Raw genomic sequence first — 21,506 nt, forward strand, 5'->3', positions numbered from 1 at the left:
ATATTACTGACGTTATTGCCCCTCATTTAGTAAATTACATTTGTGAGTGATATATATAGGGAAAACTCCCAGCTGATTGAGCTGGTATAATGACTTACCAAACTACACAGGGTTAACTAGTACAATTATTAGACGACGAGCGCGATGAAGAACTAATTCATAAGAATATCACAAGAATTGAAAGTTGCTATATGTGCACATCAATTTTCGCGTGATTCAGAATTTGGTGTAATTTTAGTGTCTGTGATTCGCCCTGGATTAATCAATCAGAAACAGAACACACCTGCTCCAAACCGTCAACTGGTTGGCTCAAGCATGGCTCAACAGGTGTTTTCAATGTTTGCGAGCCAATAGAATTCAGTGTCACGTTTACTTTGTTGTCAAGAATGGAAACTTGATGGGAACACAATTTTACAAAGACACGTGTTGTTGACACCCGGAGCGTTTTATTGCCACTTCAGCGTTCACCTCCAAGTTTCCGCGTCACTTATTGAGTTTGACGTGTGCATAATTAATGACTGAGTGAACATAAACGTATTCTCGTTTCTTGATTTAAAGAAAGAAACAATATTCGAGACCTCAAATGCGTCTGTCTCACATTTGAACAGCACCCGTTTTAACTAAACTGGCTCACTGCATTATCAGAGAAGAACATAATAAAGCGCTAGTACAGACCATGTCAACAAGGCTGAATACAATACAGATGCAGAGTTTAGATGGAACCTCGCAAGAAATGTCATCATTCGACTACGCCGGTTACAATGTTGATGAAAACGATGGCACACCCCCACTCGATGGTAAAGTAGTCGTACAAGACGCCCAATACTTGGATGAACTCTACATCAGTGCCACGCGCCGACCAACCAGTCTGTGTGGCCACCTACGTCAATTTACTCTGCATAACAGGTAAGCCTATTTCTATCTTCTCCTGGAATTATTGATGCTGCTTATGAAAAATAAACCGACACGTGGCCAACCATAATGGCGTACTCCCGCCGGCAGTTACGGTACTTTCACATGTAATGAAGATTGTCTTTCTTTGAATCAGTGGATTTTTTGGCAATTCTTATAATAAATTAAATGAAATCCTTGGCTGTCATTCGACTTGCTGGTAGTATTAACACACTATACCACATTATGTATAACACCATATTGAATACATTGTAAAACCTGGCGAGCATCTTGGCTATTTCACAAATATTGTTTTCTGTGAGCGATTCGGTTATAAATTCTCCAAATTAGTGTACAATGGCAACTCTTTATATACTTTGCGTGGGTATGCTAGCTTATATACATTACTGATTACCCATAGTCGTTAGTCTATTAACACTTGTGCTATTCTCTGGAATACCGCGAAAAATACCATGAATAAAAATTTGATTAAAAATGCGACCTTGTTTTGAAAATAAAGGCACGACATAATGCACATTTGTTCATTTCGAGAATAGTTTTCAATTTTAATAAACATTCTGGAACTTCAAACGAAAGTAATTATTGACTATTAAATCTACCAACATGACTACGCGTTATATTTATTCCATTCCACAGCAAGTCTGTGGTGAAATTCAGCCCCCAACGACAGGAATAAATAACACTTTCGTTTTTTGTTTTGCATTTTGCATGTAATGTAAATCCTGTCTATTAATTATGGCCAGTATTTAAATGAGTTGAGACAAATACTACATGAATAGAAATGGAACACATTTTCGGAAATACCAACCCCCATTCCCTATTAGTACTGTGACGATTAAATTTAAAATAAATGAAATTGTTTAAAATAAGATAGATATGTAATTATTCCAGTGTAATCAGTCGTTATTACGAACCGTTTAAGTACACACACTTAAACTAATGCGACTTGAGCTTAAATGTATATAACCTGGTGTTAACTGTAAATACTACATTAATCAATTTGTCAAGGCTTATAATAACTAATCGGCCGGGGTTCTAATTGCCATGACAACTGAACACCAAACAACGTGTGCAAAATATGTACACGCTCATGTATGTAATATGAACTGTGATACATAACTGCGGTTATTAATAATTAAGTAATAACATTTATGAATACAAGTTGTTTTATTTATGTTTATTCACACGATTGGTTATAAATACAATGTATTCTGAAAAGACGTGACTGCAGCGCAATAATGTGAATGTGTGTGTAGTGCACACGTCACCAATTCTGAATTTAATAGTGGTTGGCGAGTTTTCCAATCTGACGGAGTTAAATGCGCATGCGTCTCATGGTTTGTTATTTGTGTCTTCATTTAAATCAAAGACAAATTGTGTATTAGGCAAAATCAACTTAACAAACTCGAACGTACTACTACACTATCTATAGAGTGTCATTTGATCATGTACAGTAAAGGCGGCAGCCGTAGCTTCCGAGCTGTGCTTAAGAATTGCAATTGCTTCGTGTCTGCTGATTCTTTACTTAGCGGGGTTGAGAGAGGGGTGTATAACGGAATATCGCAAACAAACTTGAATAAGTAGGAAGTGCCAAAAGTCATTATTCTAAATTAGTAGGCGTATGCGCTCGACTCAATTATACTGTCTAAAATGTATTTTTGTAGTATTCTGACGCGCGACGATTTATATAAACCGAATGACAATGTAGTAGTCACGGTCTTGGTGGACTGTTTCTATTGACTTCTGCTTAAACAACACGAACTGCAATATTTACATGAAATTCCGACCAGTATGCACGTCTTAGTTTCTGGTAGGAAATTTCAGAGTGATCAGAGTTGTTGTATTTAAAACTGCACGACTATCCCTCGATGTACATTATAATGTGACTTCTTTAGTTGTGAGCCTTTTGCAACACACCGGGGAGGGTACTGTGAGCATGCGCAGTTCGAATTGGTGATGGGCATAGAAGTTTTGTTATATTCTATCAATTGTATGTGGTGTTTGAAATTTGTACATTTTATATTTAGAGATTCTGAATAGCTTGACTGTATGTCTGCAATACAGGTACTGCAATTTGCTAGGCGAGGTGACCGGAATTTACACGGTTTTATGCACGAGCTTAAATCTTGCAAGCTATAAGAGGCATTACGTATATTGCAGGAGAAATATATAGAATGATTAGTCTGACAACACAGAATATTTTTTTTTCCGGATTTGTAAAAGGGTTTGATGATGGGCTGTGGGATTAGTTCATTTTAGCCTCAAGTTACAGATCCGCTATTTTATATGCGAGAGTTGTGCGTCTATTTTTTGGATTGTGAAGTGAGGACGATGGTTCAGAGTGTCGACCCGATTGATGCATTTCAGCTCGGTAATTATAGGTAATATCCGTTCACTGCAAGATCTCGCGTAATGCGTGAAAAGCGCGGAAAAGTACGTCTGCTGTAAAAATCGAATTATTTGATTTCGAACCTGATTTTTTTTTACATTTCAATGTCGAAATCCCAAGCCTCCAGAGAGGAGTATGGTGCCAAGATACACTCACTGCACGCCAATGTGCATAGGACATTATTAAGCGTGGAAAAAATTGTTTCGTGTCAGTCGAATTACACGCGATTTTTGACATAACGCGGGATCACGCAGTGAACGGAGAATGATCCATTGGTAAAACAAAGATTGATCGCAAATAAAAATGAACCGTTTTTAACCAGTCTATGCAAGCCTACGAGTCATCATTGATACACACGGGAGAACATGACGACGTCGCTTATTCTCCATTTATTGGTATGTGACTTTTACGTATGACGATCAAATCGAATCCCATCTTGACCAATATTTCCGTCTTCCGTTCGCCTCTTCGTTGAAAGCAACTTTCTGGCGTTTTGAAATGAAACAACGCGGCGTCGAGTAAATGACCGGGCGCCCTCTCACGAAACTTAATAGCACTAGAGAGGTAGTCGAGTAGGACTTTCCCGAGCTCCGAATCTTCATCAAATACCTCAGTAATGTTGGCAGTTACTGGGATGTTGATACGTGTGTAGCGTATGTTGTGCTTATCCAATATCTCTGTCACGTCCGATGCCCTGCGCGAGAAACGACCAGAACTGAACTTTTCTAGCAGCCTAGCTCTTGCGTTGCTATCTGAGAGAATAGAAAAAAACAAATGCACGAATAAACATGGACTCCATAATAGTGATACAATTTCTGATCAAAGGACTATGCAAGCTCTTCAAGTTCGCTGAGATTCTCAACCAATTAAAAACAGTTTACAACACGAAGATTGATTGGTAGTGTAATTTGCATTTAATTCCAACTGAATTGAAGTTAAGACACACTGTGTTTTAATATACACAAGGAGGGTATACATGTAGTTAGACATTTGAATACCCCAAAAATTCTCCGTCCAATCAACAGTAATTCAAAATTGTCATATCCCAAGTCAATGTGCAGAGCGATCAACTAAGCCAACAAAGTTCTAAACAAAACCAGTTATTGCGGAGAGTGAAAGCCCGAGATTTGCAATATGCGTGATTTTAAATAAGATAATATAACTGTTGTTAATTGTCGAATACGGCACGCCACACCTGACAGTAAAAGGTGCAAAATGGCCGTCGAGATCTCGTTAAGAACGAAAGCCACGAAATTAGTTTTCTGAAGTCAACTGTTCCAACTACCATGGTTAAATAAGTCATAAGCTTAGAGTCGATGCGATGATTGAAGAGATCAGAACAAAAGTCAACTAGATCTGGGCGGACAAATTGTTTTACTAGTAGTGAACATGCTATAAACCGGACAATTTCGCAACTGACATTTTGATCGTTCACAAACCATATTCGTTCAAAAAAATGAACAGTCTACGACAGTGCGCTTTGTGTATTACTGGTAAATACCGCCAGTCCAATGCGCTTGCTGATGTTCCCGTGTCTTGAGACCAATACAATTGTACGTGTCGTGTGCTTCAAATAGAACTATTATAACTCAAAAACAATTAATTAATTGATTATACTCGCCTGAGTTGACGGACATCAAAAGCAGTCCACCTGGCTTCAATGCATGCATGTAGTGGAACAGGATTGTGTTTTCAAGATCCCGCACGTAGTAGATTGATTGAATCAGATGCACGACATGGAACTTCGAATCACAATGAATGCCGTGCTCGTATGTGCCCTGTAAAGAGAAACACATAAAAATAACTTGAATGAAATCACTGAGAGTTTGAGCAGGATGAATAGACCAACTGTGCATCTTTGACAGAGCGCACGTCTTTCGTAGCGTGCATTCACGAATTGAGAACTCGACATTAAACATGTATTGCACTATGCTTGTACATTTCACAAAATCACCGATAAATGCGATTAACATGAATAAATTACAGTTGCTACGTTACGTAGTATAGGCGCTTTTGGTATACCCCGGTAGTACGTTACGTAACTGTTTGGATGCGTCAGTCTGGCTAATAACCCCTGTTTAAGGAACAGTATTTGTTTTATTTGTTGAGAGTTAGAGCTGAAACCCGCCACTCGCATCCAGGTGCATTTTATCATATGGCTGGTTCAGGTTTCCAGAGATTTTAGTCCTGTTATTATTTTTGTTTTTGCACGTTTTTTCCCTCACGGGTATCATAATTATCAGGTTTAGCACTTATATTTCCGTCTACAGATTTGTGAATAAATCACGAGCCTCCGTTCGTGGCAGCGTGGTCCCACTCTTATAAACGGCGTACTTGGTGTTATTTATGATATAGTAGAAAAAACCACTTTGCATTCACAATCATCTGCCGGAATTTAAAGGGCGGCAGTCGTCGTGCCGCGTCCTGTTCGATATTGGACTCGTAGCGACGTATACAACGCGTGTAAAATACACTGTTTGTTTACATGAAATTCGAACACGCGCTGCGCGACGACCACCGCGCTTTAAATGTGTTCGTCTATAAAACAGGTTACCACTAATGCTATATTGCTATTTAATTTAATTTTCCCTTCACACACCGTTCTTGCCGTTCATTTGAAAATGCTTCTTTCCGTACCATCAACTTGAGAATAACGATATAGTATTATGAATTAATTATGCATAATAAGATAGCGTTACTGCGCATGGCAAAAAAGGTTTATTGACTACATGTAATAGAGAAATTCGTTCTAATCACGTGTTTGAGTATCAAGAAGTGAAAGTACGGGGAATAAAGATAACTAAATATTGTTTGACCTTGTATTCATCTGGGGTTAAGGTGCTCCATTCCATGTTTATTTCAACAGCCCGCTTCTTGCCGAGCAACGCTTTGTACCGTTCGTACAGCTGTGACACATCTTCCATGGGTTCGACAAACTGACAGTACACTGATCGGCTTTTCATCTCTGGTTTGAGTGTTGCAACCCATTCACGGACGCATCGAAGTATGGTCGTGTCTATTACCTCTAAAAATCACAAGAACAGTGAATACATGTCATAACTGACTACTAAAATCAAAACAAGTCGAACATTGCATATTCTTGTTTGTGATGCGTTTAATACTCGTTTAGCTGACTTGCATTAATTCATTCATTGTATTTAAATTGCAAAACCTCTTCCAATAGGGAAAACATAATTTTTTTAATAAATATAGACCGAATAAACGTATTATACCAAGGCTGAACAATTGATATATTGTATATTGCCAGCTGCAAAATTCAACGGGGCCACGAAAATCACGATTTTCGTAATTATCGTTTCTCCTGTGCCACAATCGGAGCCTGAAGCACTTCCTCCACACATCTAATTTACATACATTATGATCACCAGACAATTGGCGTACGCAGGAAACGGAAACCGGTCAAATATAAAATGGATGACTAATGCTTCAATGCGCTGGGCGCCCTTTCGCAGTACTCATTCCAATTACATCGCAATTGATTGTAGACGGACGCAATTAAGGAAATTTCAGCACCTGCTATTCCTTAATGACGACCGTTAGAAGAATATTAAATTCCAATTCTTATCATGCTACGTGTGATGTATGCATTTGCGTATTTCGGTATGCTTCAATTAAATATTACGATACCCATAACTAGTTATTTTTCTTGATTAAATTGATTAAAAAGATGTCGTCTCTGAAGAATTTGTCAACAACTGATTTTATATAGCTACATTATAATGTCATCTTCTCGAAGGAAATGGATGATTTAAAAATGTCGTTTGATTACATATTGCATATCTGCATTCCAGGTTGTATTAATTCGTGTTTTTACAACAATTACAATAAAATTAACATTTTTACTATTTTTACTATTACACTTTGAAAGATGCAATATGGATGAATGAATACATTGGATTATGTTTTACCGTGAACTTAAAACATTGCTCTTGTTCGACGAAACCGTGTAATTCTCTAACTAGGCAAAGTGCGTTGATTGTTCTGTTATCACAAAATCAATTACTGCGCATGCGTATTAATGTTTTTATCAAACGAATATGAATACGCAATGTAAACGCATTTTTTACTTTATGGTAAATAATATTCAAATTACTATCAATATGCAGTAGCAAACAACAAAATTGAAAACAAATATCGTACCCTTCAACAATTGAAACATACTGATCAATACATGAAGAAAACGCGCATATCGAAATGTATTTAAGTGTTGGCCCTAAATCTGAATATTAATGAAACTCGGTTCTGTTTATATTATCTGTTTCCGTAACGTTTAATTTATTTATATACATTGTTTCATTAGAGCATGACATTAAGCTAAATCGTTTTTAACTAAGAATGCTTAATTAATTACTCCTAAAAAAAAGAGGCGCCTGCCATTTGTGTACTACAATAGTTCATTAAAGAAATTCTACAAAATAAACTCGCTATGTCTATAATTCTAACGTTGCATATCGTACAGCTCTCTTTGTTTGGAACCTAATTTCGCATTTTTAAATCTGACTAATTTTGTTCTGTGTTTTATCAACCTACCATTTCCCGGACCCACAGCCAATACACGTACACATTCCTCTTTCGGTGACAACGTCTGTAGCACGGCCGGTAGTTCTTCATCCAGCCAATACGCCATAGTCTCGCAGTGGTTCGAGATCTCGTAATACTTCTTGATGGCGTAGTACGAATAGACGCTGATTCGACCCACTGAGTCTCGGGAACCATTGATAGAGGTAGCGTTTTCTTGGAGAGATAAAAAACGTGGTAATAACCATATCTACGTTAATTACTTAGTATGTCAAAATGCGATATTTATATAAATGTGCAGGTGACGTACCTGCCGATATATAGTACTGATTTTGTAGCGGCGCGAGCAAATTAGATGGAAGTGTGTGCAGGTGATGACGTTTTATTTCACCAAACCTGAGAAAAATGATGTATTCGCTCTGACATTATAATTTTTGTTTTTTTAATTTACTACATCATGTTCACGTATTTACCACTTCACACATTACTATTTCAAAATGACACTACCAGCCTACCATTAGCCATCTTCATGTGAACTTGACCACGATGCAAACAATTAAATGAAATATTCACTTTGCTATGTACATCTCATTCTAAAAATAGCGACAGTGTAAACCACTTGATTGGTCATCCATCCCTTTTTTTTCAAAGCACAATTAGCAGCGACGAATTTACTCATACATAACGTTCCGAAATTGTGAATTTAGCGTATGCACAACGTTTACAAATACATCTAGAGTTAGTCAGGACGATGGACTGTATACTTACTTCCATCCATGCCGAGCAGCGGAACCTCTTTTCTCAGCACTTTGTGGTAAATGGCCAAGTCAGTGGTGCTGGCTACAAACGGAACAGGTTTGAGCTGCACGAATCGTGAAGTGTTGTATGACATCAGACAAATTGTCGCTAGGGAACACAACAGTAGATAACGTTCCAGTGTTGAAATATGCAAATTAATATAAATGGATGAGTATACTTATAACATATGATATGTATGTGACGTTGTAGTGAGCATGCGCACTGATCGCGCAACGATTAATTAATATATATATTGTTCCTGAATGTCAGCAAATTATTCGGTTCAGTACAATCGATGTCGACATTCATTGGGGGTAATATAACCTTTTATAAATGAACTGTGACCTACAGTCTGATATATAAACTATACTCCACTGGCCTGTCGTAAAATGCCTACCAGTGCATAACCAAACGAATAATTAATATAACAACGTTGTCCATAAGTAGTCAGATTATCAGGAACACGTGCATGTATATTTAATAACGGCAGCGAACAACGCGGCCATTTTATTTTCGGGGAGGAACGGCCGGCAGTCACTGCGCATGCGCACTCGACGTAGACAAGTGCGACAACCTATATTGCAGGATTACGGGAATACTTCTTTTCACTTGAATTTATTTTTGCTGAATTAATAAATGTGAAAATAAAATCCAGCGAAAGTATCTTTTTTTTCATAAATTTTACATTCAACTTATTCAAAATAAACTTCATACAAAAGACAGCCAAAATGTCTGTTTCAGCCAAAATACTGCTAGGTGAAATAAAATATTTAATAGTATTCCTGATATTACTCATACACAAGAGTACGTAAAGCAATTAAATATTCATTTGAAAGCGATGCTAAATTTCAGAAATTTTTCCTTTTACGCATTAATTAAAATCCTCGAGACCGTGTTCTGCTTTCCTCTGTATTGCGGATGCGTCAGTAAATCATCGCTAATGTTCATACAGGCGCCTTTATCTGTGCGGCATTGTATAATGCAGCTCTGAGGTGAGAGATCGTTACATCTGTCATCCCATATTTAATCGTTATTAGCGTAAATTATATACTACGGAAAATGTCTGTCTTTTTAATATACAATAGGTTTTACACGCTTTGTGTGTATTGTCGATGAGAATGGTTTCATTTATCGCGTGTGTCATACTATAAAACTCGTGAAAATCCACAATATAATTTATCTTATTCCCCGCAGTAGTATTTCCGACAAGTCAACATTTGTATCAATGCGTCTTTCCGACAGGTTGCGCGCCCTCTAGGGACAAAGCATCTCCGTGGCAACCATTGTTTACGTCCATTAACGTATTCTGACGTCTCGGAAGCGCGTCGTCGTTAGATGTCGCTAGTTATCGGAAACACGTTTTGCATTTTCATTGTAGGGTCGATATCTCTCTTCTCTTCGAAGCTATAAGCGAAGGAAGTTTAGAAGCTGTAAAGCGGTTGCTACTATCAAATAGAATTGACTTGTGTACTAGAGGTATGTTAACCTGTACATTTATTTGTCTGTTCCGCGCAATGGTAGCACTCACTATAGCACAGTCCATCTAGAGGGACTGTGATTATGGTAATACAACATTTCTTCTCGGCATAGCGCTTGTGGTGATTATGTTATTATATATGTGTCATGATGTTGTTCATAACACGCGTGATTACCTACTTTCCTGTTGCCAGGGCCACATGGCGAGAGTGTTCTTCACCATGCACTATTAGTCGACAGAGATGACATCGCTTTATTTCTCGCCGACTGTGACAGGAGACTGGTCAATATGGAAATGACATCTTCACTGTATCTGGGTAAATGTGTAATATTACTAGTAGTCGATTTTATTCACTTTGCTCCAATTGGGGTCTAATTGTAAATTTAATCCACTATATTATGTTATATATATATATATATATATATATATATACGCACGCTTAGAGCCGAGAACCAACTCTCGTGCCTGGTGGCTACAGAAGATTAGGTCGCGTATATACCTCGTATATTATTACCTTCGGTTGGTCACTCGATTTGAGCTAATAAACGGCAAAACTGAAAATCGACAAATATTATCTGAATAATGATAACATAACTGCACCTGCTCTGACAATGCCACGCGATTTGAGCTTTAGATCGACGAAAACAAACATAGCTCTCGACAGGGGGCGCCCCCTCACTCGGCCTTGTCGGACGAACAATGCTCTAAAATGTAACTGTTGTTGAACGGCCGTTTCTTGTAGGGGAATCCCCTGTACACATTGCCATTATGAACAATAATGAAACTATGGTGGAGGAGTTGATCAATCGAGGCGCAGATGTCCAGAAACCGAGAGCTTGTGGGACATTCTTTTTACCCGGAAAGGATTGCAAATGTTACTACGGTAGAGTAATTCCCAACGGATATTTATCGTTGTTCATATCCATGCGACTGTTGTATCTTACAAATATATTCATGGGGATAATTTAATTACCTCGGTATACTGTTAATATATTGCATATATATATTTAAAGCCGTGTCGCTTTCGTGTCTTGGTTAGAAGAGTGTGGTATGTATTATAGCGACCGCCAAACATTATTTCAGCATACTACTGCCAGACCACAACAACACATCATACATATTGACTTTTATCCCATTTAGGCGAATACCCGTTATCGTTTGCAGTCTGCCAAGGCCTCAAGAAAACAGTGGAGCTTCTGGTACAGCGTGGGGCCTCACTGAGGGCGAGGGATCGTTTCGGTAACACGCCCGTCCACATGTTGACGACTATCGCAAACACAAAAAGAGCGAAAGAAATGTACGACTTCATAATGAATATGGACGCCGAAGGGAGAATGTCTCTAAGTCATTTGCGAAATGGTATGGGAATGACTCCTATGTCATTAGCTGTGAAAAAAAGAAACATCGAGGTGAGGAAACCGGTTGCCATGAGTGACCAACACCCAAGTAATACTCGGATCCATTATCCTATTAGAACATTATTTGAGTATGTCGACAGATAAAATACTAAAACATACTGTAATAATGTACTCTGGACTCTGGACGTTCACAAAATAGCACTGCAGTTTAAGTATGCCAGTGCGTTACTATATAATACAAGTTCCTTATTTACTGAAAATGTTATTAGATAGTATATACCCTGAATAGCTATCAGTCACGTCTTCATATTAAAAGATATGTTTATGTATAACACGTGAATTTGTCACGTAATTCGTTTATTCTTTTTCCCGAATAGATTTTTGAGCATATGATGAGCAGAAAAAGAACATTCCTATGGAATTATGGGACGACAACTTGCTATGCCTATGATTTAGAAGAGGTCGACACGTTGCAAAATAACTCTATCATCAAGGACATTGCATCGAACCTTCGTAACGATTTTAGGCTTGTGAGCTACTTATTTTGAATATCAATATCAAAAATCAATTAACGTAAATTAACCATAGATTCTTAATTGATTCTAGAATGTTAGATACATTTATGGGCACGGACTGTGGAGAAGATAGCTTGGATTATCGGGGACACAAATATATATTTTAAAATTTAAATAATTTTTTGCGATACTGCCCATTACGATTGTACAGTACCGGGACGTGTGCGTTACAGATATGTGTCGACTAAATGTTAGGTGTATATAGATGAAATTAAAGTTTTAGATAATACTATATTTCAGTTGATTCACATGAATAGTTTATTTGTACATTTAAATATATCTTTAAGAAATTTTTTGTAACTGTTCTAATTACAGTTCAGCGCTTTTGTGAATGTGAGCCCATTAAAAGAGCTGTTGGAATGGAAGCGCTCCAGGTATATTCAAAAGTGGTGGCTATTTTCCACTGTAATGTACTTGATTTATGTGGTTATCCTCACCGCCGTGTTGTATAACCAGCCAATGACGCCCGTGTACCACGTCAATGCCAGCTCGTCGTCCCAAGCACTCAAGATGGAATCAGTATCAGTACAAGTAAGTTAAAATTTCGTTTTGATGAGTAGTGCGCAAGATGGTGATATGAAGCGGGATATTCACATGCTGCTTTTCTTTATTTTAGGATGCCTATGAAACCACCAGCGACTATGTGCGCATGAGTGGGGAAATTTTTGTTATTCTTGCGACGCTTGTCATGACGACGTTTGAGGTAGGTGCGAACTTAGCTACATAGGTAAACATTGCTACTCGTACGTTATCAACAAGTACGTTTAACCTGATTTGCTGTCTTGAGCAATCGTACCTAGTAAGAATGTATTGGGATTTAGTTTTTTTTTTCCAAACTTTTTCCCCCACAAGTCCACACTTTTTTCTTGTCTTTATGGAGATTGTGAACCGTTACGGTTTTATTCATAGTTAGTGTGTGATCGCTACAGATAACCGTATTTAATTTGTAAACAAACATTGCATTCTGTATATACCTTGAAAACTATCATTGTAAATCGAACCTTACACATTGGTTAAAACCATGTAGCTTTAATAAAGGTGCAACATCTGGAGTCTTCAATGTCGGGGCTTGAGTCCAATATAAGTACAACAGGTAGACACTTTAACTAATGTTTCTTTGCGGACTATTATTTAATGAGCTTAAATATATCTTCGACCTCTTGCAATTACAAGCCACTGACCAAGACATTGTGTCGATTACCTATATATACAAGAAAATTCTTCTCGGGTGCGTATCTAAAAATGGCTACGACTTGTATTCTATGAAAGCGACACAATTGATCTAGTTATAAATCTTTGCTTTCCTTGTACATAGTCAGGGATTTCAAAAACACATGAAATTGGCTGCACCCCACAGACAACAAAGATCTGTGATGTTTTTTGCTAAAAAGAAAACCAAATATAATAATGACGTCACTTTAAATTATGGACAATTATGGATGATTCTCAGTAAATCAGAATCATCAACAAAGTGGGCAAATTAAAGCTCTTATGTAATGCTGTTTAATATCAAAAAGTTGTGCATGTTTTTTTGATAACTGCGCTACAATTATTTTCATTTGAGTCTAGTATAAATACTGCAAACACTAATTTGAGTTGTGTATTTGCCAAATTCATTTCTTAAAGATTAAATCAAATAAGAATAACATGAATAAATGAATGTCTTATTTCAACAGATCATCGACATATGCAAGCTTCGTGTTAAAGTATACCTGGGTCAGTCAGCCATTGCATTTCATTTGCTTGCGTAAGTTTCACAACTTGAATTGTTTTTGGATTTGTTATAATTTATTCTGAATTTACTGTTGACCTAATAGAATCGCATTTTTGGAAACTTATTTGAACATTTACCGTTTACTTATTTCAAGAGTGACACCCATGTCAACCAAATGAAACGCATAGTGTTTAATTTGCCAGTTTATTTGGCATTCTTCAAAGTTTTAATTATTATAGAATAAACTTAGTAACCTGCATGAATGTACTGTCACATGAGACATCGACGTTGGATTCGATCACATTTTAATAGAATAAAATCGATGTTCTTGATTGGAAACGTGCATAAAGATATGTATTTTGTGTGTACAAAGTATAGGTTACTTTTAAATAAGGATTGCTACTGAATAATTAGACTGGCAAAGTCGGGACTTCTTTTTTGTTTTACAAAAAGAAATAATTGTTGTTTTAGTCCTTTTAGCGTGATCGCGAAAACTAACCTGACCGCTAAAGAAATCCTGACTGGACGCATCTGCGGGCATTTGACTGATATTAATTATTCATGATGTCATTGATTATTCATGAGTGAGTATTTGAAAGTAAACGTGACCCTTTTAAGGTTGACTCGATTCGATCGCAGAGATGAATACTTTAACTTTTTTTAAGTGAAACTGCGATACTTTCATCCATGTTTACTGAAAACATGTCGATTTAAATGTCCAATGTATATAAGTAGTTATTCAAAAGTGAAAGGTCCTGTACATAGATAAGAGATGACGTATACAGCTGCACTTTGATTCGTTGTCGATGCTCGTCAACATATTTTAAGGTAGAGATGCAGTTTACGTGACAGGTATTTTAATTAGTTAATTAGGAAACCAAGATGACCTCTCTTGTCCACAATACTATATATTTTCGGAAAGCTTATTGTATGAATTTTAAAATTTTGTTAGTATTTTTTTTATGGACACTGTAGTTTGAAATATGCACAAAAATGTGCTTTTTGGTCAAAAGTGATTAAAAAAAAAAGCTTCTAAACCATGCTTCTGTTTCCCGTCAAAATTGGTTTATGGGTACATCTGTTTACTATGGAGAAAGTGCCGTCTTGAAAACTGTCTACCAGTTGTCAATGTTGCAGGGCAGCATCTCAAATTTCACTACTTCAAGTTTATGCATAAATTAACACCCAGGCTAGTTGGATGTACGATTGTTGTAACACTATTCAACCAAAAACAATGCCCGACGGCGTTTTGACGATAAACACATTGTCAATCATTTGTGAAAATTTCAAAACAAAAGGTCAAAGCGTCTAGGAGCTTTTTTTTTAAAGTTCTGGGATGTGCACTAAAAAGAAGCTGAGATAATTGCTAATTTGCATAACAATTCACTCAGTAAGAAGTTTGCTCTTGCTCATAATTAAAATGGCTGTAACAGTACAAAATTTAAATGTATTATCGTTTTGTTAAAAGTTAAATATAGTGCATAATATGGAGATCCCGTCATTCCTTTTTTCACCATGTTTTTTTTTTATTATTTATGTACAGCCTTACTAAATCTTGCTAAGTATTCAAAAGAGATAATGTTTGCACCTGTTATCTATATTTTAAAAACGTTTTTGAGTATGTTCCACTATTCACAATTCTACAAAATTTTAACAGTCTATAGCCAAGACTGTTTGAATAATAAAAAGCAAAAGAAAAAATCACTCCCAAGTGCTCATGAACCTGCATCTCTACCTTAATTAGCATAATTACCGGAGTGATTCCGCTCCGGTTTTCACTCCAACGCAGGGAGTCACTTGAAAATGCGCCCAGTCGGGATTTCTTTCGCAGTGACGCTAGTTTTCGAGGTCACGTTAAAAAGACTAAATTGACAATTAATTATATTTTTTTGTAAAACAAAAAAAAAAGAATTCCGGACTTTGCCAGTCTACTGAATAATCTTTACACTATTGATTTTGAAGTTTCTTTACATTGTGTGTAGTTGGTGTGTGATCAATAGCGTTCTTCTTCAACCGTTCTTCCGAGTATCTAGATTATCGCAAGAAGTTATTTCAGCGTGCGCACTCCTGTTTGGATGGTTCTACTGCATGTTTTTTGCCAGAGGATATAAATGTACAGGTCCATTCATATTCATGATCCAATCTGTGAGTTAATTTAAATTATGTTAAATATTTCGCACACTGGCCGTGTGAGATTTACTAGTTTCAACACAATAAGTTTGCAAACTTTGAAAACAATATCTGAATATCAACTCCTTTGGATACGATTGGTTGTCACAGTAAAGTATTGTGTACGATAACTGAAACCACTTCTTCAGATATTCCTATTGATGCCTCGTATAATATGATTCGTACTCGTAGATTCTGGTTAAAGATATAACCAAGTTTTTTATGGTTTATTTTATCTGTCTTACTGGATTTTCACTCGGTAAGTCAATGTATCTAAACTATTTATCATTGTTAATACACGAGGCTAGTATAATAAAACCGGAGATAATATCAATACCCAATCTCCCAAGCAGATGTCTATATCTACGGAAATATCTCTGCTACCATGCTATTTTATGCTCGTCGTTGATTGGTCGATACGTCACAGTCGAAGACGCCCACCAAAAACTTGCCATGCATGTCTTCGATTTTCGAACCCGACGGAAGCGTATGCGTTTTTTTGTATATTCTGGCAGCTTTATAATTTATATTGCTCGGTGATCGACAGGGCGGTCCGCTTGATGAACCGAGTAACACCTTAGTAACCGTTATTCCTCGATGAAATTAACTATTTCACGGTTAATCGGTGAGTTTACGAAACAAAATAATCATCCGCTATCGATAACATATTTTAAAACTTGTTTACTGGCATGAAGAAGTCAATACGAGAGCCTCCTCTAACAATTAAACGACAAAAAATACGCGTAGAAACAGTTATGTGGCGTTTCACCAAAAATGGCGGTGTGTGGTGACAGAAATACTTTTTGTATTCCGGCCGCAAGGATGTCTGGGATGGAGAACAATCAATACCCACACGATATTCAAATTCAAAGTTGTAAAAGATAAATAACACTGCAAACGTCTGAAAAACGTATCACAAGTACAAACTCAAGGAACTAAACAATTCGCTACAAATCAAATCAAAAAAAGATTTGGAATATTCTGCTCCATGTCATAAGTGATACCTGATCACTCAATTATGCGGGTTGTCCATAATTAGCACGTCATAAAGAAATAATAAAAAAAAAAACTTTATGCTTTTGAGATATCAAATATCATGCATTGATTTGATTTAAAAATAGCACTAGAAATTTAACTACTTGCGCAGTATGCATATAACAGGTTCCGACCCACTCGAGAAAACTGTCAAAACAAACATGGAAAACTGCGCATTATCCAAATTAATTTAAATAGATGTGTATCAGCAACAACTGGTCAAGATTGCATTTCAATCGAGACTCTCTACGATATGAGGTAGAGGCGTTGTTTTGATGAAATGTAACTCGGCACATACATAAATAAATAAAGTTCAATTACATTAATTTCAACTTTACTTAATTACACTATTATAAACTATATAATTTATTTACATAACATTTCTTGTCTTGCTTTTTTTATTCCCAGCAATTCACATGATGTATTATCCCATTCCTGATTACTGTATGCCACGTGAAATGGCGTCACTGGGAAGTACGGCAGTCTTCTTAAATAGTGCAATGTTAGGACTGGTACAGTTGGATATATTTGACGACCCTACAGTACGTATTGTTAAAATAACCCAGCTTTCACAATACCAGTATGCCAATACACAGATTTTGTAATACAAATAAACTCCCCATATGGAATAATATGAGAACTTGAAAAGCATGACTATAAAGCAATGGATTACATTCACGTATTAACGAGTAATTTGTTTAGTTTCAATATATAAATCAAAGACTACGAACATATGTTGAAAGACTCCTAAACGAAACCGATTCAACTACACTGATACTGGCACTATTTGAAAAGTTAATCCAGCGAACTTGTTCATTTAAATATGTTAGTCTGCAGTTTGTGTTTGTTAACGTGACAATCACACCCCATTGCTTGATTACTTTGGTATCATTAAATAAATTTTAAAAAGTTTGAAAAGCCATTTCTTACAAAACAGAAAAAAACACAGAAACGATTGCAGTATTTTTGAAAACATGAGTAGTTGAAGTGAAATTATTATTTGGCTAGAAATGTCCAAATAGCGTACTCTATACTACTGAGTAAGTTGGTCGGGACAGTATTCCTGAACCATTTCTAGTGGCACCTCATGAAGTATATGATTGCAATAATCTTTTTTTTAACTGAAGTTGATTATTATTGTATATTTTGCAGACGTCCTCTTTCACAAAGGCTTTAATTTATGCATATTTAATAATCGCCTATGTGCTGATGCTTAATATGCTGATTGTCATGATGGGAAGTTCATATTCGGCCATTTTTAATGACTGGAATCATCTTTGGAGTATGCAGGTATGTATTTATCAAGTAGCCTTGCTGTATTAGGCATGCGTATTCCACGTAATCATCGTCAAATGGTAACTGGATCAAACTGAATCTTAAACGTTCACGAATGTAAACGTGATTATACATATACACCATGTGTCGTTTCTTACTAGAAAGTACTAACTACACTCGTGGTTGAGCGAAGAGGACCTAAATGTTTTTTCCCAAAGGCTGGGATTAATGGAGTAGTTATTGGACTGAATCCAAAGAAGCAATATATACGGTAAGGGTGTTGAAACATGCGTGGTGCTGTACCAGTGTATCTAAGTGTTCAGGTATAATGCATATCGACACGTGTTTCCCACCTTAGTTTATCTTAAAAAAAAGACGTGTTCTTCATTTAAAGCACTTTCGTGAAAATTATCAATCATATAATAGTGAAATTTATAATAGTTGAGTTTGAGGAGGATGAAAGATTGCATTATTGGTTTGTTTTGTTATAGAGTTGAAGTTACTGACGAAGAACATTCGAAGATTCATCGCAGTATTCCACATCATTTTATAACAGGAAGACTAATGTAACCATCCCAGCAAAAATAGTGTTAGGATCATTCTGCTGAATATAACCAATTTATTGTGTTTTGTACTTTCTAGTTTATTGCAGACCATATCATTTATTATTTAGCAGACTAACACAACACACAAGTGTTTTAGGTAATTACATTTATTATGCTTGCAATATTTTCAATAAGGCTAGTATTTCCATTGAAGTCGATTCATTGCATGCATTGTCCGCCTAATTAGTATGTTTGTGAGTCTGGTTTTCGTTGTACTAGACTAAGTTCGTAGACTTAATAAATGAAGTACTTTTAGATATCTATGAAATCGCAATATATGCCGACATTTACCTAGATATTTGTTTTCTTTAAAACCTGCATCGCCTATATGCCTTCGACATTATACTGGAAATGTAGAGCCAATGCAGAATTATTAATAATTATTTCTTTCCTATCCCGATGGACATATTCAGTTAATAGTAAATGTAGTAGTGTTGTATTTATATTCGATGGATGAGATTTTGATGTGCAAATTTGTAGGTAATTTACTAACAAGCAACATATAAACGTTTCTATAAAGGACGAAATGAATGACACAACACACAAAACTAGATGTATTGACTAATACTTGAAGCGAGCATTTTTTTTAAAACGGTAATATCTACTTTGTTTTGCCATCAGAGTTGTGTCAATAATCTGTGATGTCACCGTTTTTAGAAATGGTACAAATCGAGATAATTTTTATGTTTAACATCAAATAATGATTTTGAATATTCACTCTGTATGCCAATATACTTGTTATCAAGAAGTTAATATTATTCATCAACAAGTCGTGCTCTTTGCTGGTTGATTTATTTCTTTATTATCCTAAAGCTCAAGCAATCGGGACATCGCATTCGAACGTGCAATGTCACGGTATCCAATAACATCTCAGTCTATATACTTCTTTTGCTTTTAGTTTTGTGTATTAGAATAGGATAGTGAAAATTGACTTGTACAGATACACAATTAATACTTAACTAGATATACGACATGTGCTATACATTGTTTTCTATGGTAGTGTAACTACATTATAATATAATGTGGTGACAATTTTCACAAGACTCACGCGACAGACACATTTATTATATGTTGAAAAATGAATCTAAATAAAGATATCATGTATATATAGTCTAAACTAAAGTATGACAGTTATTTATATTCTCAGTAGAATGCTGTTGCAAATGAGCTATTTAAAAAGAGATTATCACAGAAATAATCATGTGAACGAGTCTGTTAAGGAAACCGATTTAATCGCAAGTAGATATTGTTTCCACATCAAATCTTATCGAAAATGATCCATTCATTCTTTGATGACATTAACTTTTATTTACTCGCATATGGTACCCATCAAGAATGAGATCCTCATCTTACATAACTATATATAAACTGCGTAATCTTATCTTTAAAATGTCTACATTCGTTTTAACAACGCTAGTCCATAACTATTGGCGTCGTCACTCCAAGTCTTTTCCAAGTACAGTCCATTTCTCTTCATGGTATCTTCAAATTGATTCCATGACCATTTAAGACTCCCGTTTACCAATTCGTGCCTATATAGAAGTTCACCTTCTTTAAAATGTATAGTTAAACCTAGCGTGTCTGTAAAATATGAATATATATAAAATGATATTCTGTCAATAGAGAAAAATCATCACAATGTGTACCATACACTACTAAACCTTGTATATTGTAAGGTTCCGAAAAAAAAACAATATTAATATACACAATAATAGTAATTCTAGTGAAGACCACAGATATAGTTCATACGAACTAGTCTAGTATGTGGCCCCGTGATATTGATGTGATTAATTAAATGCTTGAAGATTGAATTAATTATATACAGATTCTGAAACATAACAAGTATATTGATTCATGAGATACAGTTTTAACGTATTTTTTCAATAAATATCTGCTTTCAATATTTGTTATGGAATCAGGAAGTGAGGTCCAGTTTTTTGCTACCGCATATATGATACTGTGTTGATTAGTAGTAAGATTAATTATAGGAATATAATAATTGGAACTAGTAGCATGACGTGTTGCATAGTTGTGTGGAAGAGTTTCGAAGTAATGGTCAACATTATGGGCAAACTAGTTTTTATTAGGATCAAAAAACAAACTCGGGTAGTTACTAAGTTTATAGAAGTCTACAATATTTGTTTTTTTAATAGGAGGGCCGTTGGGCACGAACATTTGAAAACTTTATTCTAGCTAACATTTTTTTTCTGGAGTAGTATAATTTAGTCAAGAACGGATTTGTAGGTGTTACCCTAGATTTCAGTAAATAATATGTGTTAAAATGAGAGTTGTAAAGCAAGATAAGAATAGAAAGTGGGACAAAATGACGGATTTTAGACAAATTGCGTTCTTAACAATTAAATTTATTGTCACTCACAGGTACTTTTAAATAAGACGCCCTCTATAGTTTTATTTTGCATCTTAACGTTGCCACAAGTAATTGCTCTTAGATGTTTTAATTAACATATTAGTTTTGTTTGTGTTGATGATTGATTTATGTGCATTGCACCAGTTGCACACCTTCTGGAATTCGAAGTTAATGTTGTTGAGATCAATAACGTTATTTCTAAGAACTTTGAAAAGATTGGTGTCGTCCGCAAAAATCGAAAACTCTGGTTAGCAATATCATTTATATACAAGAGAATTAAAATCGGGCCGAG

At 35.9% G+C, this 21,506-nt stretch overlaps 2 protein-coding genes across 2 annotated transcripts; one reads left to right on the forward strand and one right to left on the reverse strand.

Moving 5' to 3' along the window:
* The first annotated feature begins 420 nt into the window (after window positions 1-420).
* LOC102808316 (transient receptor potential cation channel subfamily V member 6-like) lies at window positions 421-19,968 on the forward strand. Its single transcript, XM_006821990.3, has 15 exons — window positions 421-906; window positions 10,017-10,114; window positions 10,309-10,431; window positions 10,858-10,998; window positions 11,256-11,524; window positions 11,851-12,003; window positions 12,364-12,579; window positions 12,665-12,751; window positions 13,725-13,795; window positions 15,745-15,907; window positions 16,124-16,190; window positions 17,375-17,508; window positions 18,119-18,256; window positions 18,403-18,512; window positions 18,733-19,968. Exons 1-15 carry the CDS (start codon window positions 677-679, stop codon window positions 18,809-18,811), a joined length of 2,079 nt encoding a protein of 692 aa, XP_006822053.1. The 5' UTR covers window positions 421-676; the 3' UTR covers window positions 18,812-19,968.
* On the reverse strand, window positions 3,680-8,732 carry LOC144360118 (histamine N-methyltransferase-like). Its single transcript, XM_085494036.1, has 5 exons — window positions 8,609-8,732; window positions 7,853-8,056; window positions 6,118-6,326; window positions 4,923-5,079; window positions 3,680-4,053 (listed from the first exon to the last, which is right to left on the reverse strand). The coding sequence occupies exons 1-5, from the start codon at window positions 8,730-8,732 to the stop codon at window positions 3,680-3,682; spliced, it is 1,068 nt and encodes a 355-aa protein (XP_085350162.1).
* Window positions 19,969-21,506: the final 1,538 nt, after the last annotated feature.

The sequence above is a fragment of the Saccoglossus kowalevskii genome, chromosome 19 (assembly GCF_978046115.1).
Source record: "Saccoglossus kowalevskii chromosome 19, keSacKowa6.1, whole genome shotgun sequence".
NCBI classification, from domain to species: domain Eukaryota; kingdom Metazoa; phylum Hemichordata; class Enteropneusta; family Harrimaniidae; genus Saccoglossus; species Saccoglossus kowalevskii.

What these genes read in the sequence shown, in the direction of transcription:
- LOC144360118 (XM_085494036.1), bottom strand. Translation starts at nt 8,732, where the DNA reads ATGTCATACAACACTTCACGATTCGTGCAGCTCAAACCTGTTCCGTTT. An exon ending in TAACCCCAGATGAATACAAG is followed by an intron (nt 5,080 to 6,117) that starts GTCAAACAATAT and finishes TTCTCTTTACAG; the next exon opens with GGCACATACGAGCACGGCAT. An exon ending in TTTGATGTCCGTCAACTCAG is followed by an intron (nt 4,054 to 4,922) that starts GCGAGTATAATC and finishes CTATTCTCTCAG; the next exon opens with ATAGCAACGCAAGAGCTAGG.
- LOC102808316 (XM_006821990.3), top strand. Translation starts at nt 677, where the DNA reads ATGTCAACAAGGCTGAATACAATACAGATGCAGAGTTTAGATGGAACC. An exon ending in TGAAAAAAAGAAACATCGAG is followed by an intron (nt 11,525 to 11,850) that starts GTGAGGAAACCG and finishes TTTCCCGAATAG; the next exon opens with ATTTTTGAGCATATGATGAG. An exon ending in CCAAAGAAGCAATATATACG is followed by an intron (nt 18,513 to 18,732) that starts GTAAGGGTGTTG and finishes GTTTTGTTATAG; the next exon opens with AGTTGAAGTTACTGACGAAG.